At 53.1% G+C, this 17,633-nt stretch overlaps 4 protein-coding genes across 4 annotated transcripts; 3 read left to right on the top strand and 1 right to left on the bottom strand.

The window, feature by feature from the left end:
- Positions 1-609: 609 nt before the first annotated feature.
- J4E84_001548 (uncharacterized protein) lies at positions 610-2,259 on the top strand (the record flags this gene model as incomplete). Its single annotated transcript, XM_049384180.1, has 1 exon — positions 610-2,259. The coding sequence occupies one exon, from the start codon at positions 610-612 to the stop codon at positions 2,257-2,259; it is 1,650 nt and encodes a 549-aa protein (XP_049247536.1).
- Positions 2,260-4,392: 2,133 nt separating this feature from the next.
- On the top strand, positions 4,393-6,455 carry J4E84_001549 (uncharacterized protein; the record flags this gene model as incomplete). The annotated part of the gene is made up of 2 exons (XM_049384181.1): positions 4,393-4,997; positions 5,057-6,455. The coding sequence occupies 2 exons, from the start codon at positions 4,393-4,395 to the stop codon at positions 6,453-6,455; spliced, it is 2,004 nt and encodes a 667-aa protein (XP_049247537.1).
- A 2,525-nt stretch (positions 6,456-8,980) lies between these two features.
- J4E84_001550 (uncharacterized protein) lies at positions 8,981-10,856 on the bottom strand (the record flags this gene model as incomplete). The annotated part of the gene is made up of 4 exons (XM_049384182.1): positions 8,981-9,238; positions 9,289-9,446; positions 9,495-10,757; positions 10,814-10,856. The coding sequence occupies 4 exons, from the start codon at positions 10,854-10,856 to the stop codon at positions 8,981-8,983; spliced, it is 1,722 nt and encodes a 573-aa protein (XP_049247538.1).
- A 3,231-nt stretch (positions 10,857-14,087) lies between these two features.
- SYB1 (SNAP receptor, synaptobrevin) lies at positions 14,088-14,761 on the top strand (the record flags this gene model as incomplete). The annotated part of the gene is made up of 3 exons (XM_049384183.1): positions 14,088-14,201; positions 14,455-14,686; positions 14,739-14,761. The coding sequence occupies 3 exons, from the start codon at positions 14,088-14,090 to the stop codon at positions 14,759-14,761; spliced, it is 369 nt and encodes a 122-aa protein (XP_049247539.1).
- Between the last annotated feature and the right edge of the window lie 2,872 nt (positions 14,762-17,633).

The following is a 17,633-nucleotide window of genomic DNA, read 5'->3' on the forward strand; positions in this document are numbered from 1 at the left end:
TTAGCTATATATTTTTTATAATAAAAATAATATTTAGAGTATTATAAAGAAATTTAAGTACTACTTACGTAAAATTTTATACTTTAGAAATAGGTAACTATAGTATTATAAAATTTATACTTATAGTATAGCTGCCTTTGCTACTATACTAAAAATACTTATTAAATTATAAGTTAAATAACCTAAATTAGACACCTAGTACGAGGCTAGATTAGCTAGTACTAGAAGCCGACGCGTATGCTGTTACTTTGTTTGCCGGTTCTCCGGTTGAGCACATAGCCAACGCCCGCAGTGGGCCGCGGAAATGCATCCTTCATTGGCTACCATGCCTTCAACGGGGCCTTTTCACTGCCAGAAACAAGCTTTTTACCAAGCAAATGTCAAGCTTTTCAGACTGGGTTCTGCCTGGGCTGCATGTTCGAGTTTTTGCTGCAGTGCCGGTGTGTCTGCGAGCGACAACGGACGTAATGTGTCGTCATGCGCATGTACGCTGTCTACGTGTACCAGCAAACACTCGTATAAGACTGGAATTCTCTGCCTGATACATGCAAAACTTGCACCAATTCCAATCTGTACTAACATAATCACCTTCTTCGAACATTCATCACCATGGCCGGACTCGCTAGACACGTTGACACCGATGAGCTCCTCGAGACTCTGAAGGACCACCCCATGCACAAGGCTGGAGGCCACAAAGCTTCGAGTCGGGCGACATCGCACATCACACCATATTCGAGTCGCTATGCCGCTGGTACAGAGCTGTCGAAATTCAAGATTCCCCACGATGGTGCTCCAGCGGATGTTGTTCACCAGTTGCTCAAGGATGAGCTCGATCTGGATGGACGCCCAAGTTTGAACTTGGCGTCTTTCGTCGGAACCTACATGGAGAAGGAAGCCGAGCAGCTCATGATCGAAAACTTGTCGAAGAACATGTCAGACGCTGACGAGTACCCCGCAATGATGGATATGCACGCACGGTGTGTTTCCATCATTGCTAACATGTGGGGAGCACAGAAGGGCGAGAAGGCCATCGGATCAGCGACTACTGGTTCGAGTGAGGCTATTCATCTAGGTGGACTCGCAATGAAGCGTCGCTGGCAAGAGAAGAGAAGGGCAGAGGGCAAGGATACCTCGAACCCCAACATCATCATGGGCGCAAACGCACAAGTCGCGCTAGAGAAGTTTGCAAGGTACTTCGAGGTTGAGTCACGGATCCTGCCCGTAAGCGAGGAATCGTCTTACCGTTTGGATCCAAAGCTGGTGAAAGAGAACATTGACGAGAACACTATCGGTGTGTTCGTCATTCTTGGTTCCACATATACCGGACATTACGAGCCTGTCGAAGAGATCTCCGATATCCTGGACGCTTTCGAGAAGGAGACTGGTAACGACATTCCCATCCATGTGGATGCAGCATCTGGTGGCTTTATTGCCCCCTTCACCCACGCAAAGGCTGGCAAGAAGTGGAATTTCGAGCTGCCGCGAGTCAAATCCATCAACACCAGTGGACACAAGTTCGGTCTCGTCTATGCTGGCGTCGGCTGGATTATCTGGCGAGACGAGAGTTACCTTCCCAAGCACCTGATCTTTGAGCTCCACTACTTGGGCGGAACGGAAGAGTCATACACTCTGAACTTCTCCCGTCCAGGAGCCCAGATCATCGCGCAGTACTACAACTTGATCCATCTGGGATTCTCTGGCTACCGCGCCATTATGGAAAACATGTTGGCCAACGCACGGCTGCTGAGCCGGGCGCTCGAGCACACGGGCTGGTACCGTTGCGTCAGCGACATCCACCGCAAGAAGGGCGACTTCAAGTACGAGGCGGGCAAGAAGCAATTCGACGAAGGCGACACAAGTGCAGACTACAACGCCGGTCTCCCCGTCGTAGCCTTCACGCTCACCGACGAGTTCCACAAAGACTTCCCCCACGTAAAGCAGGAAGCAGTCAGCAACTTGCTCCGCGCCAAGCAATACATCATCCCCAACTACCCGCTCCCGCCCAGCGAAGACAAGACCGAGATCCTGCGAGTAGTCGTCAGAGAGAGTCTGTCACTTGACATGATCGACAGACTCGTTACGGATATCTGTGGCGTTACCGAGATGCTGATGAAGACGGATGCGGTCGATCTTGCAGCATTCCAGCCTGGCGCCAGCCCGAGTATCGAGAAGACGCATGCTAATAAGGGATTGAGGAAGGAGCATAAGCACAAGGCGCAGAGGCCGAGCTCGGACGGCGTGTATCGGACTGTTTGTTAGTTGGATCTCGCGATCGGAGATGTGGCGGACGCGGGCTGGGCGGGTGGCGTGGGGGAGAGATGGGGCGATGATCAGGCCATGGTGGGAGGGAGGCTTGTGAGGCGTTTGTGGCTGTTGGAGGGGATCAGTCGAGTGTGTGGTGGAGTAATGAATATGTATTGATGAGACTGTCAGACATAATTAGCCATATTTGATGTAATGAGCATTTTCTCGTCACTCTGATGTCGTTTGCTGGAATATTGTCTTCTCTAACTAGATCAACCGGAAACATGCTGTTGGTTTGAACGTTCTGCCTCTCAACAGCGTTGACGTAGGCTTATAGCCATATGCCGTAAACAGAGATATCTTGTTTGAACATATTTTACTGAACATTGTTTGCAAGATAGACTGTGGCTGACCCAAGTGATCAGCCTCTTCCTCAAGTTATTGAACAAGTGCTATCTGCGCATGTTCTGTGTAAGTCTATCGCTACTGCGAGTCATACGAGCAGTGTTTGTGTTGGTTCAACTTGGACTTGAACTTTCTGATGCCTATTGTTCCCGCAGTGGCGCAGTTCCTCTTGCGTACGTGGGGGAACGATGCTTCCCCGTCGTCAATCACTATGTGGCACTGCTACGGCTGTCGCAACTATTGGTGCCCGCAATGATGAACGCTTCACCTTGTGCCTTGTGTGAGGCATTTTTACTAGGCATGCGTCGATTGCCTTGGTGTAGGTTTGAATTCCAGTGTGGTGTAAGACCTTGTTTAGATTAATAGGCAGGATGGTGGAGATACAGCATGTGCGGGGCCCGGTTGCCTGCAGTTTACAGTTCTAGGATACGGTAAAGAAGGAGTGGGTCGCAGTCGCGCTAGGCCTAATCTGGAGCCATGGGGTGAAGGAGTGAAGTTGTGAACCGTTGAACTCTCCGTTCTCGTAGCTTTAACCATGTATCTTCATTAAGATGGTTTACCTGGGCGTTTCATGGCAAATCATGTTGGCTTTGGAAGACTGGTTCTCTAGAGACTTGGCGCGCTTGTGCATTCCAAGGTTCCTACGGCTCACCCAGCTATCGCCGTTCTCCTACGAGATGGCGCGGCCCATGCCCAACACATGGCTCAACCACGATCACCAGCAAGACTGTCCCTTTCCATCGACGCACACGTCTGTGATACCCTGCGCAGTCGACCACTCTATCCGAAACTCGCAGCTATTGGACCACGAATGCAACGGCGGCATACACATGCTGCAGGCTCATCACTACCAGCACTTGGTGACGGGGTGCATAATACAGTGTAGAGGGCAAGCGAGGTGGCACTGCATTAAACAGTCTTTGGCCATGGTCTGCGAGTCGGCGAGACATCGGACAGGCTGGGAGCGGAGCATGCCAGGTGTCATGTCATACCTCGAGCCGGGTCGCAGCCACGTGCCCCTTGCGGTACCTGGCACACGATTTCCGCTCCGAATCGACGAATATCGAGATCAAGCTGCACGATCAACGCTGCTAAGATGAACGATTAGCGGTCCCTGCGCGGCTGCTTTGGGCGCCGAACCGTCTAGAACTCAGGTGGTCGCTAGCCAGTCGCGGCATGGCGCATGCAATGCACGTCTCGCGATCGCTCCGTACTTCCATGACAGCACGACCATCGCCAGCTTTACGCTCCCTACGAACGCTCGGCCCGTCCCCAAGTCGCTCGTTTTGCGTCCCTGCAGCGGCCATAGCGAATTGTGGCGGCGCGCTAGGCCGTCCCTCACGTCATAATCCTGGTTGGCGATGCTGCAGCAAGCATCACCAATCTTGAACCGGATCTCCTCAGTTTCGACCATCTGTACCCCTTCCGGTGGAGAATACCTGATATGGCTGACAGATGACATTTAGGGCACCTTTTAGTGTCCAGCGGCCTCGTGCCCTAGAAATTTCGGTGAGAGCCCCATTGTCGCCTTCATAGGGTCATGACGTCCCACAGGCCCTGAAGCTTCTCTTTCGCCTGCGGCACCGCAATGCTCCCGACTCTCCACTACCAGGTCTTCTATGAATCGTGACCTTGATGTTACGACGTAGTTGCTCCTGGCCGCCGTGCAACACCTGCGATTTATTTGTTTGTTCCGATTGTTGCACTCGCAATTTTAGTGCTGCCGACGACGAGCCTCCGATTATGTCCAGCCGCATTCCTCGCATCTTGCTCTATGTACTCAGTCGCGACGTCCGCCTTTCAGACAATCCTGCCTTCCATGCCGCCTCCCTCCACGCCGCGCGCCCAACTTCCGCGAGAAACTCTCCAAATGGTGACAGACGGCACCGCGATGACTCGTTGACCTCGGAACACGGCGGCGCAAACTTTACGCACCTCTTACCCGTATACGTTTTTCCCGCCAACCAAATCGAAGTGTCCGGCTTCCTCTCCTCCCCAACCGACAAAAGCCCGTATCCTGAGGCGCGCAGTGAGGTGGCCAAAGTATGGCGGACAGGACCCCATCGCGTGCAATTCATAGCGGATGGCGTGTGGGATCTCAAGGAAAAGATCGCGGGGCTAAACTGCGGCTCTGGATTGGAGATGCGCGTGGGCAGAACGCCTGAGGTGGTTTCCGATATACTCGACTGGTATGCCAAAGGCGAGCACGAGGGCAAGATCAGTGGCATCTGGATGACCGCCGACGACAACACAGAAGAGAAGAAGGAGGTGGACAGCGTAAAGAAACTCGCAGAAGAGCATGGAGTAGATTTCAAGGCCTGGGCCGACGAGAAGTACTACATCGACGAGTAAGTTTTGCCTCAAACGTTTGCCTCTGCGTCTGGGAGAGGATGCTAACGCGCAACAGTCGCGATTTACCCTACGACAAGATCTCCGACCTACCAAATGTATATACCTCATTCCGGAAAGGACTCGAACCACTGCGCGACCGACCTCGCCAAACTCTACCCACGCCCTCTCAACTTCCACCGCTACCGCCGAGCATACCACCCCAAAAACAACCATTTACCATACCTTCGTCTTTGGAAAAGCTGAAGAGAGTGTTGATGTCTCCACTTGAGCACGACAAAACATATACCCTGACCTGGCCACCACAGTGGCCCACCGATGCTCAGTCAGCGCATCCTTTCTCGGGGGGAGAAACTGCTGGTCTGAATCGCATAAACCATCTCATCAGCTCTGGGGCTATGAGCTCGTACAAGGAGACAAGAAACGGCATGCTTGGTCTCGATTTCAGCACGAAGCTTTCAGCCTACCTTGCTCAAGGTCACATCACCGCCAGGCAGGTCCATTGGGCGATGCTAGATTTTGAGGAAGGGCGAGGCCCTGGCGAAAAGATAGCTGGCTACGGAAAGGGTGAGAATGCCGGAACAGCAGCTGTACGTTTCGAGCTGTTATGGAGAGACTACATGCGACTTTGCATGAGAAAGTTTGGATATAAGATGTTCAGTCTATACGGCATTCAAGATCGCGGTACCAAAGGCAACAAGGGAGAGTCGCAAACAAAGAAGTGGAAACGACTAGACAAGTCTGGTGGTGCTGGGGACGATCCAGCCAAGACGCTTGAATCTTTCCAACGGTTCCGTTCTGGACGCACTGGAGTCGGTCTCATCGACGCGTCAAACCGCGAACTCTTCGTCACCGGGTACACGTCGAACCGCGCGCGGCAAAACGTCGCCTCTTTCCTGTCGTCACACCTGAACATAGATTGGAGAGTCGGAGCCGAGTGGTACGAATGCTTCCTGGTCGACTACGACCCCGCTAGTAACTGGGGCAATTGGCAATACGTCGCCGGTGTCGGCAACGACCCACGGCAAGGCCGCGTCTTCAACCCCGTCAAACAAGCACTCGACTACGACAAGCACGGCGAATACATCAAAGCATGGGTACCGGAACTACGAGGTATCAAGTTGACTCGAACGGTCGGTCCCGGAAAGGAAGAAATAGACCAACAACGATTGATGGGTCTCTACCAAGCCTGGAAGCTCAGTGATTGGGAGAAGCAGAACTTGGGTCTGAAGGGCGTTGACTGGGTCGAACAGCCGCTCACTAGGATACAATTCCAGGTTGGCCGCGGACGTGGTGGCGGTGGACAAGACGGGAGGTCGAAACGAGGTGGTGGAGGCGGAGGCGGAGGCATGCCTTGGCGGGGGAGAGGAGGAGGCGGTCGTGGCCAGGGTCCTGATCGCAACTCTCGACGTAGAGACGATGATGGTCCTACCATTGTGAGCAGTGAGCGAGCTTGAGTGTATCGCGCTTTTGCTCAGGCCTGTGTCGATTCCCCCCGTTTCTGTATGATACTTCGCGTGTGCTTCTTGCTTAAAGCCTCGCGTGATTTCAAATGCATTTTCAGTACTTCTTCGCTTATCGTGCCGTTTGCTTGTGAAGCATCCATCTGTTTCAACTTCGTCACGGGACAGTGATGCGTCATCATTCGTTCTTACAGACATCATGTCCCGCAATATAGCTCGTGAGACTCTTGTCGTCACCGGAGTAATGGTAGGTCACTAAAAACGAATGTTCTAAGCAATCTCGCAAATTACATAGGTATTGCGACATTTTGTGTGTTAGTCTACTCTGTAAGGGCGAAACCATCATCTTTCCTTCACCATTCCGTCTTCCCAGACAAGACGCACTTTCTCGGTGTCAACGAAGTTACTAGCGAGGTAACTAACGACCGTTGTTGTGCCAATGAACCCAACGCCACGATAATCACAAACAGACTCCAGATCCACGCGAACCCGCCTCCCTTCACTGGCCGCCCAAAACGTTGTGCCCCTGTTTTACTTGAGGTTCCTGTTCACATCCCCCAACTCACCCATTCACCCAGCATGCAACGATAACTTCCCCAGACCCCCTAGACGCGACGGTGAGGCCCAACCCCACTCGAGCAATCACACTACCCGGACGGGAAGATGATGACGCGCATCGTGCCCAACGCCACAGCAGATCAATGAAAGCAGCAAATTCCGCTTAGTAGCGCCAATCCCGAGGGGCACTCATGCTTTGGCGTTGGCTTCAAACTCTGGTTAAAAGGGCCTCAAATGCATGGTTTGTGACTGGTTGGATGTGCAATGTGAATGTGAGTCTACGAGTAGTCGGATGTGTGAGTGGCTGGGAAATTAACTCATGCGTTAGACGACGGGGCGGTTCATAGAATAGGCTCGCGGGGTTTTGCCTCGATGACTGTTGGCTAAGGTTGCGATACTCGCCCGTAGTCCACCGTGTGCCGTCTATCTAGGAGATGGTGTGGTGGTAGGCAGTTCGCCGACTTGCCCAGGTGGGATATCTAAGTGCCTAGATGACGTGTGAAAAGAGGATTGGGTTATAGCGGTTGCTTACGCACGGCTCTAAGATTCAGACATCGTTTTGCTGATTTACTGTTTCTAGTCGTCTGGTAGGTTATGGTGTGTGATGGTCTGTAGATTGAGTTGCCGTGAAGACACTTTTTTAAAGGCTGCTCGTTTCCTGTTGCAGCTTTTGCACGGAAGGGCAACTTGGTTTCCGGGTTATGCCAAGTAGCCTGCTTACTGGAAATTATCCTGCTACTTACAAAAGTCGCGCGTACGCGATTTTCGATGGCTCACTCAAGTCCTTAGCTTGACATGCAAATTTTGGGTCGAAAATCGACTGTCGTAAGCAGCGAATGAGCTGTGTAGGGTCAGCGTTACGCCCGGAAAGCCGTGTCTTGTGAATATTCAACTCCGTTGCTAGTCGTGTTCGGTCATGTTCACTGTAGCCGCGTCTTTGCGAAGAGTCATGGTGAACAATATCCAATGACGACACTCCATGCTCGGATCGTGTGCCGTTGCATCGCCACATCATCAGTTCGTCACTGTTCAGGTCAGAAGCGCTCACGCGGTTTGCGGTCCAGCTAGCAGCCCAGCCTCGTCATGCTTTCAGCTCTTCTACCTGCCTTTTCAGCGTCCACCCACATCCATTACGCGCCTGACTGCACTGCACCGGTGTAAGTCTCACTCATGCACAACATCCAAAGTATCACGGGCGCCAGGAACATATGTGACGGAATTAATTTTGAGATTGAGCCACAGCATCTAAAAGCCATGATCCGAAATAAACTACTATACAAACGATGATCTCAAAGTGCAACGTTCATTAACGCGACTATTAAAACCCAAACTTCAGTTGCCAACCAAGGCAGGTGGAGGTCCAGATTTGTATGTGCGCGAAAATATATGCATGAAGAACAAAGTGACGCTTTTTTGGTGGTATTGAGTCCTCGCAGACAATGTCGATCGATGACAAGGTCTATGCCGATTGTAAGACCATGATAGACATGCAGACAAAGACGGGGCAAATCTGGCCTGATAGCTCGAACAGACCGAATTATGGCTTATCGATCAAGAGATAGCAAGCGTAAAGTGAACAATCATTTGTCGACTTTGTTGCGCGGACGTGAGGGGTTTGCAGGAAGATCATCCTTGAAAAGAGCATAGTCGAAGCGAGGATCAGCTCACACAATGCAGGCGAACAGCGATGACAAGAGTGAGTCGTGGCCATTGTCGTTGAACAGCCCAAGCTCCAGAAGCTTTCTCGACGGACGAGCACTCAGCGCATAGTAATGCAAGCAACAAGGCGAGGCCGGCTACGCGCAAGTCAAGAAGAAGATTTCGAAGATAGTCCAGGGTCATCGGGTGGATATCATGCCAGGCGCAGCAGCAAAGTTCCAAGCATTCGGGGTCATGCAAACAGGGCAGCATTCGGCGAAGGTTCAGCAAAATGTGCATCGGTCACGGCAACTAAGCGACGCTTATGCGCCGGGAGGGCCTTGGGCTCCTTGACCGCCCTGTTGTTGCTGGGCGATGGACGCATACCACATTGCAAGGTAGTTTTGGTAGCCGCCGTAGACAGCGTATGGGTCAGCAGAAGCAGCACCACCTGCATCGGGTGCAGCTGTTTGAGGAGGTTGCGCGGCCGCGGCGGGCTGTCCATATGAAGGTGTCTGCTGGTGTGAGTATCCATTGTCGTTGTTTCCGTTGTCACGTCGTCGTGAGTTGTTCTTCTCTCGCTACATGATATTAGCATCCGTGTGGTACGTCATACAGCAAACAAACTTACCACTTGGTCGACCTTTTCCCAGATAGCTCGCTTAGCATCGTCAATGGCTTGACGGGTTCCGACAAGACCAATCTCGCGCTCAATGTCTGCGCCAGAAGCTTGCGATACGTTGATCTTGCAACCAGTCTCTGATTGCATGGACTTGATAGTTTCACCACCTATAAATCGTTAATAAGACAACCACAACATGTGCAAAGCGATGTTACCTTTGCCAATAATCATGCCAACAGCATCAGAGGGAACATGAATGCTATCATTGATCTTGCCAGCTCCAGCGCCTCCAGCAGCAGCTCCACCGTAGGGATCAAAGTTATCACGCCTGGTGAATGCTTGCTGCGGCGGCGCGGCGGCACCGCCACCTTCCATTTGCTTAGTGTCACTGTCGACAATCTCCATGATGAGCTCCTTGGCATGTGCGGCAGCAGTGGGACTTCCGATGAGGTTCACAGGTCGCAGACCATTCACGCTCTTGTTTTCACCGACAATGTTGACGTGGCAGCCACTGCGCTCTTGCAGATCACGGATAGTCTCACCGCCACGGCCGATGATGAGACCAACAGTACGATCAGGCACCATAATTTGCGACGACTGTTCACCCTCACGAAGAGCGGGCTGTTGCTGGCCAACCATTTTAGCGGCGGGTCGGGCATTGCGGCCAGTCTCACGAGCAGGATTGCCGCCATTTTCTTCGATGATGCGGTTGATCTCGCGCTTAGCACTGATACGAGCACCCGGGCTACCGGTTATACGACACTCGCGCTGAGGTCCAGCCTCGGGGCCGTTGATGAATTGAATGCGGGTTTGAGATTCTTGTTCAATGCGGCGGAGACTCTCACCTTGACGTCCAATGACAAGGCCAACCAACGAAGAGTCAATGAGAATCACCTCAGAGTTGTCATTAGCAGGGGGCGAACGTGCCTGCCCGTACTGCTGCGAAGGAGAGAAGGTGTCACGCCTAGGAGGAGAGCGATCACGTTCACGTCCATAGCCACCTCGGCGCTCATCACGACGCTCATCGCGGTATGGGTTGTAGCTTTCACGCACGGGTTCTCGGCGCGCTGGGGACCGCGAGCGCGACCGAGAACGTCGGTAGGGCTGGCGTCCGCTTAGTCGCGGGTCTTCTTGATAAGCTGGAGCTGTGTAAGTTTGCGCTGGGACACCATAACCAGACCAAGACTCAGGTATACCTGGACGCGCTTCGTGTGCAAGGCCCTTCTGAGCCGCAAAGCCGCGCGCCTTAGCCAGCGCATCCTGGATGCTGACTGAGCCGGAGCTTACGGGCTTGATAGCGCTGAGATCAAGACTGCCAGAGTGTGTGGGAGGAGGGAAGTTGTATCCGGGCATGGCGGGCGGGGTGGCAGTGGGCATTGCGCCTGGGAAGCCTGGGGGAAGGCCTTGGGGAGGGGGATGTTGCGCCTGGGGAGGCTGCTGGGGCGTCTGCGATGGGGTCGTCGAGGGACGTCCAGCAGCTGCAAGATTAGTCAGTACAGGCGTCGCGAGCGTGGTGAGAATGTGAGCGACATACCGAGCGCCGCCAGGATGGCGTTGAGATCGGGGGGAGCGGCCATCGGAAATGCGCGCGACCAGGTGGTTAGTTTCAAGGATGAATTGGGACAGCAAGGTTGATGAGCGACAAGAAAGCGAGTAGGGCGCCGTTGAGTCGAGTGCGCGGGTGGTGTGTGTCGTGTGCAGAGATCTTTGTCGCGGCGAAGAAGGAAAGAGGAGTCGGGCGCAGCTTTCGTACGCACGGGCCACTAGCGTGGTATTAGCCGAGCCGTGGCTGGTTCCAAGGTTCTCTCACCAAGAAGAACGTGAAAGAAGAGCGTGAACCTTGGATTGCCTAAGGAAGTACAGACTATCAGAATGCTATTCGGGTTCAAGGGTCAAAGTACACGTGCTTTTCAGTTTTGATGTAAATTACGTCAATATTGGCTATAGTACGACACGCGCCCGCAACCTGATCGCGCCCAAAGGAAAATGACGATGAAGAACAACAGAAAGATCTAGTATAGTGCCAAGTGCGCTCTGATATACAAAATGAAGACGGGTATAACATCTATGACACCATCCACCAGGCGCCGACGACAATGGAAACCAACACGAGGATGGTCAGGATGCTAGCACCGGCCTTGTCGCCAGTGGTCACGACATCAAACTTGATAGGATCGTCACTCTTATCGTCGTTGCCAGCGTCGGGGTTGCTCTTGGAGATACCGCCCTTCTCAGCAGTCGCAGGACCGCTGGTAGACGGGTAGAGCAGTGCCTGTACGACTTCCATGGCTGCCATCTGCTCACCGACACCGAAGCTGCCGTCGTTGACTCCGTTTGTAGTCCACTTGAGTCCACAGGAAGTCTGTTGATCACCTCCGTTGCACTGTTTCGCCGCGGCCTGAGCGGATGCCTGGAGGTAAGGGTCAATCTGTTCGCGGGACCAGGGTGCGACACTGGCTGTGTATGCCATGGAACGTGCAAGATAGGCCTTGAAGGAACGCTGATCTACGTCACACTTGCCGTTGTTCTCGCAGGCGACTTCAGACATGACCTTGTCCTTGAAGAAAACGTCAATTCCGTCAATGACACCCTGGACACGCGTCTTCCACTTTTCGTCCTGTGACACGTTCCACATGGCAGCAGCACCGGCCATGTGAATGCCAGCATTGTACGTCCATTGAATATGGTTGATGGTTGAGCAGTTCTGCGTGTCGTCGGTTCCGTCGTAGTAGTGGTAGTCCGGGCTCATGAGTCCTACCGAAAGTTCCCACTCCCAAGCCTTCTCAGCCCAGTCAGCGTAGGTCTGGTTACCGAGGTATTTGTAAAGCCGCGAGGCGATGTTGAAGAAACAACCGTTCGAAATGGTATTCTTGTAGTTGTAACCTTGGTTGAAGCTGAAGATCTGCCACCTCAAACCACCACCGCAAGTCGACATGTCCCAGCGCTTGTATTGGGTGTTGAAGACGGCCTGTGCAAGAGACAGCCAGGAAGGCTTGCCATCGGGAAGATCAGGGAACTTGTTCTCTGCAGCCGTCATGGCGGCCATGCCCCAGAAAGCTTGGTCATCGTTTCCGAGTGTCTTGGTCTGGTTATCAGGCATGTAGTTGGCGTTCACTCCGATCTGGGCTTCTAGAGCCTGGGTGGTGATTTTGTTGTACTGATCATCACCCGTGTAGTACCAGTAGTCAACGAAGGCATTGAACATGGCACCACATTCCCACCAGTAGTATGGATCTGGGAGATTGCCTGGGGTGTCGCCTGGGTTGTCACCGGTGTAGTACTTGCGCAAGTTCGCGGAGAGTGACTTGGCGGTCTGCTTGATGGAGTCTGTACATGTCAATACGTGTGCTTGCTGGCGTCGGGCTTGAGGAAATCGCACCTGGGGAGCTAATATCTAGGTCGACCGCGCCCACACTTGCGAACAACAGGTTCGAGGCGCCAAGGGCGCCGAGGGCAGAGGTGAGCTTCATGTTGGGTCGGGTCTAGTCGGCAGTTGCAGCCAGGGTCCAGCGCCAGGCTTGGAGACACACTGCGCAGTGTCGCGAAGGGAGTAGTGTTGAAATGATCAAGCTTTCAGGCCAGCAGGCGGCTTGGCTCTGACGTGGGGTATCGTAGAGAGTGTCGGGTTGATTGACGGGTGGTATGAAAGGAGCGACGGGGATCAGGGGCGCGTACGGCACGGCGGTCGACACGGGATTAGAGGTGTCTATCGATTAGGAAGCGGTGCAGCGAGTGTGTTCGAAGAGAAGGGAACGGGAAACAGGAAGCTGGCGGTGGAGCAAGCGTTGCGCGAACTCCTGAGCGGCGAATGGGTAGCAGACACCGAGACTCAAGACATTGGACACGCGTCTTGGCGGCGATCAGACCCACTTGCCAGGTACAAACGGCGCCTGGCCTGCGTGAGGCCTGGGGATGCCTCTCGCCCTGATAGGCTAGCGACGCAGGCACACTCTATTGACGACAATGCACGATGCTTCTGCTGCATAATGTGTCTCGTTGACGAAGACGCCTGTCGCTTCTGTTTGCTGCGCAGAGACGCGGCGGTGCGGGCGTCTGGCTGGGCGGCGACGACAGTGATGACGAAGCGCCAACTACACACTACGTTTAGTGTAATTGTCTTGTCAAAATCCGGTCCGTCTTTGTTCTCGTCGCAGGTCGTATTGCCGTGTTGCCACGCCGCAGCTGCGGACGGAAGTCTGGCAAGCAGTAAGATTGGCCTCGTAACAGCGAGGCTGAGACGACGGACCCGTCTTTACTTCCAGAGGCCATGGACCACAGGTTGAGGACAGGCAGAATTGTCTGTGAAGTTTTCGAGCGTGTAGACGGACCGATGGCGGATCGTGCAGCACCTGTTGCCTCATAGCCAGAGTGTCGTAATGGCGAGGCTGGTGTTCATCACGTGCAGTGGCGCAGGCTGGGCAGCCCAGATCCAGATGGGGGCCGGAAGCAGGCACGGCAGCGATCGCATCAACTTGAATAGAATACCGTCATAACCGTTGGAACATCAAATTCGCTGTTGACTCGACTGTGCACACTGCGCAGACATATTGGCATTCACAGATTAAAATTCCGTGTTGTTGCGCCAGGTTTCACGCAAACATCAGCCTCACTGCTCAAACGGAGCTGACACATTGCGCTCGTTCGCCATCCGGGCTGAGCGGACTCTTGGTCTTCCTCTGGGCAACCACACCACCATCTCCATCCTCCAGACACCACCTCACCACCCACACCTATCCATCACCACCACCTCTTGAAGCCTACGCAAGTCGCACGCTACCCGGAATCTCCAGCACACTCCATCTCCAACCATGTCGAGCCGCGAAGAGCCCCCGTACGATCCCTACATCCCCAGCGGCGGCGCCGGTGGCCAGCAGGGCGGCCAGGGCCAGAATGGCAACCACCGCACAGCTGCGCTCCAAGCGGTATGTTGTTACTTTTCTTCTGCGTGCGGGTCGAGCGCTGCGTCATTTGTCGCATCTTCGCAAGGCAGCTATGGTCGAGCCGCAGTGGCCGGCAGAGAGCTTGCATCAGCGATGCGATAGTGACTAAACTACCTCGCACCCTCGCTGCACCCTCACACTGGCTTTGCGCGTACATGCGAACGAGTATGCATGCGCAAAGAGCGGCTCAAAGAAGCTTAAAACATGTGTGACCTCGTGCTGACTCGTATCCCAGGAAATCGACAGCACCGTTGGCATCATGCGGGACAACATCAACAAGGTCTCAGAGCGAGGAGCCCGTCTAGACTCGCTACAGGACAAGACCGATAACCTCGCCGTGTCCGCCCAGGGCTTCCGAAGGGGCGCCAACCGTGTGCGCAAGCAGATGTGGTGGAAGGACATGAAGATGCGCATGTGCCTCATTGTGGGCATCATCATCCTGCTCATCGTCATTATCGTTCCTTCTGGTAAGCCGTCCCTCGTAGATAACTACAAGCTTCCCATGGCTAACCCACACAGTCGTTGCCACGCAAAAGAACTAAACCACACCCACGAGATACCACGAACCAGTACATTAATAATAGCGCGGACGGGGGAGGTTGCACAGCCATTGGGTGACGGAGGAGAATGGCTACGAGTTGCACTACGATCAACGACAGCGGTCTCACTGTAGGATGTGTGTCACGGCGAACACGGAGCGATGGATCAGATCTGTTTCTTGTCTTTCTTTGCATTCAGACGGTCGTGCTGTGCTGCACTCACGGATAAGCTCCTTTGCATGGAACGAACTCCGCCAACCGCTACGAATATCCAACGAGAGCCCAGTTCCCCCAGCATGGTCGTCAGACGAGCAAATGGAGTTTTATGCATTGTGAGTTGCTGTCTTGCATGTCTATAGTCAATTTACATCTTATGCCTTGATTGTGTACTGCTGCGTGAAAGAATGTAGGAGTGAATAGGGAGGTGGATCGTGATTTGAGAACAATCTGAAAGAGCTGCCACTTAGGCACCGTCCTTTTGACAATGGGTACAAACAGAGACTAGACTGATCACGCAGTATACTCGGTAAAGAGCGTTCCAACAACACTGTACAACGAACACCGTCATCATATCCCATTCTCGAGCGGGGTGACTACGGCAACCGCCGTACCACCCGACTAGATACGCCATTAGCTCATGGGGGCTGAGGACGTTCTCGATGAACTCCAGCAATATATCCCAAATACATCAGATTTTTCCAGGGATGGTCGGATAGATTAAGGTCTGTGGCACTGGCCTGCTGACATTTAAAGTCGGCCTTCAGTAAACTATTAACAATTGTATCAGGCCAACCACACACACACGGCTATGTCTGTAGGCGATCCCCTTGCTATAGGCCGACTGAGCTCCGATCCGGCATTTCCATGCCGAGTTCACCGTCACGCTGCTCTGCGACGTCCTTGTTTCAGAGCAATATGCGTAAGGCGCTCTACACTATAATTCTCAAGGTTGAACTCATGTACGCCACTATGCGCCGCGTGAAAACAAACGCAGTCTCTTGGAACAATATTTAAAGCCTGTCAGATGGTATTCGAGCTGTTCACTCTCACATCCCTCTATCATCTCCCTATACCTTTGGCTACTCTTCCAACTCCTCGCCTCCCCACACGTAAAGCACATCTCCGTCCTTCTGCTTTGGAAGTAAGACTTCTTAGGACCAACCAGTCTCGTGCAAACAACAACAAGGTAACAGCAACCCGACTTACCTCCAATGGCGAACTGCCCAAGCAATCTCAGCCTCGCACAAGAAGGCCAATCGAATTGCGATAACGTCCAAGGAACCTGTGCATACGCTCTCTGCTCCGATCCCTTTAACTCGGCACAATGTTACGGTCTAGACGCTCGTCTCGGTCTGCAAACCAATTACCCGTCTTACTCCTACAACTGCTACACCAATTGTCCTTTGGCGTGGGATCCTGAGTATCCTCTTGCGCAGGGGAATACTGCTTTGTAAGCTCTGTTTTTCAAATTCATACCCGGGTCAGATCAAAAGACACCTGAGCAGCATCTATTCGCAGCATGCATTCGCAGCCTCCCTAGTTCGAAATCGCATTAACACGACGAACAGTTGTTGCGACGACCCTGGAATGGTGGTCGTGTGTCGACCCAACTGTACCTGCACTGCTGTCGACGTCGCCCCGTCATCGCCACCGCTTTCGTCACTAGCGCCTTCTACGTCACCAGCGAGCTCCGAGGTGGCCGACTCGACCACGATGCCTACAACTGATGTCCCGACGAGTGGAACAGACACGGCCTTGCCTTCTAGTACTGGGCCGTCTGCGGGCTCCAAGGCAGGCGTAGGTGTAGGTGTGGTTCTGGGAGTTGCGGCGCTTTTGGGGTTGGGTCTTGCGTAGAGGATGTAGATGCACTGTCGACATGTCCCAGGGTTTGCCGACAGGAGAAGTCAACAATATATCACCAATGGATACATTGAAAATCTCAGCGGATGGTTGGATAGATCAAAGTCTGTGGCGTTCGCATGCTGACACATAGCCTCAGCCTTGGGCAGTCTTTTCATGTCAGCACAAGGCTGCGTCGATATGCATTCCTATTGCCATAGGCTGGATAAGCTCTGAATCGGCAGTTCTGTGTTGGTTTCATTGCCGCTTTGCTTATGACCTTATTTGAGAGCGATATGCATGGGGCGGTTTACTCGATACTGCTCAAGGCTGATCTCATGTAAGCCTGAACCTGGCAGATAGGTTTCGCGCAGTACACTCCCACTTCCTTCTGTCCATCTTCCTGTAACCTTGGACACGACCAAACGTTTACTCTTCTAACCTGAGCCTTCCCACTCGCGAGTCACATTCACGTCTTTTTGAATTGGATACAGAAATCTTAGGAACGATCAGCCTGCGTACAAAGGATCTCGCGTATCAACTTGCTGCGATGGCAGATTGTATAACCGGCCTTAGGTTCATAGCAGAAGGCAAGGCAAACTGCGCGAACGTCAAAGAGCTGTGTGCATACGCTGGCTGCTCCGCTCCAAGCGGCGATCAATGTTATGGTATAGACGGTAGTCTCGGTGTAAGTGTTGGCACCCAGCCATTTGGGTGGGATTGCGACAACCATTGTCCTTTGGCGTTCGATAATTGGTATCCTTACGATCATGGAAATACGCCGATGTAAGCTCTACCATTCATTTACATGGCCTGGCCTAAAGGAATTAGGCAGTGTGTGATCGCATGCGTCTGAGCCGACGTCTTACTAAAAGGACAAACAGGTGTTGCGATGAGCCTGAAAAGATAGCAGCGTGTAGTCCCGAAGGCTGCGGCTGTCACGATCTAGAGGAATTTCGCCTTTCATTGTCAATTCCGTCGTCAGCGCCTACTACATCGACTACCCCATCAACTTCATCCCCTTCACCAACAAACT

This window comes from Alternaria hordeiaustralica (assembly GCF_023758085.1).
Source record: "Alternaria hordeiaustralica strain BMP 2776 chromosome Unknown scaffold_2, whole genome shotgun sequence".
Lineage (NCBI taxonomy): Eukaryota > Fungi > Ascomycota > Dothideomycetes > Pleosporales > Pleosporaceae > Alternaria > Alternaria hordeiaustralica.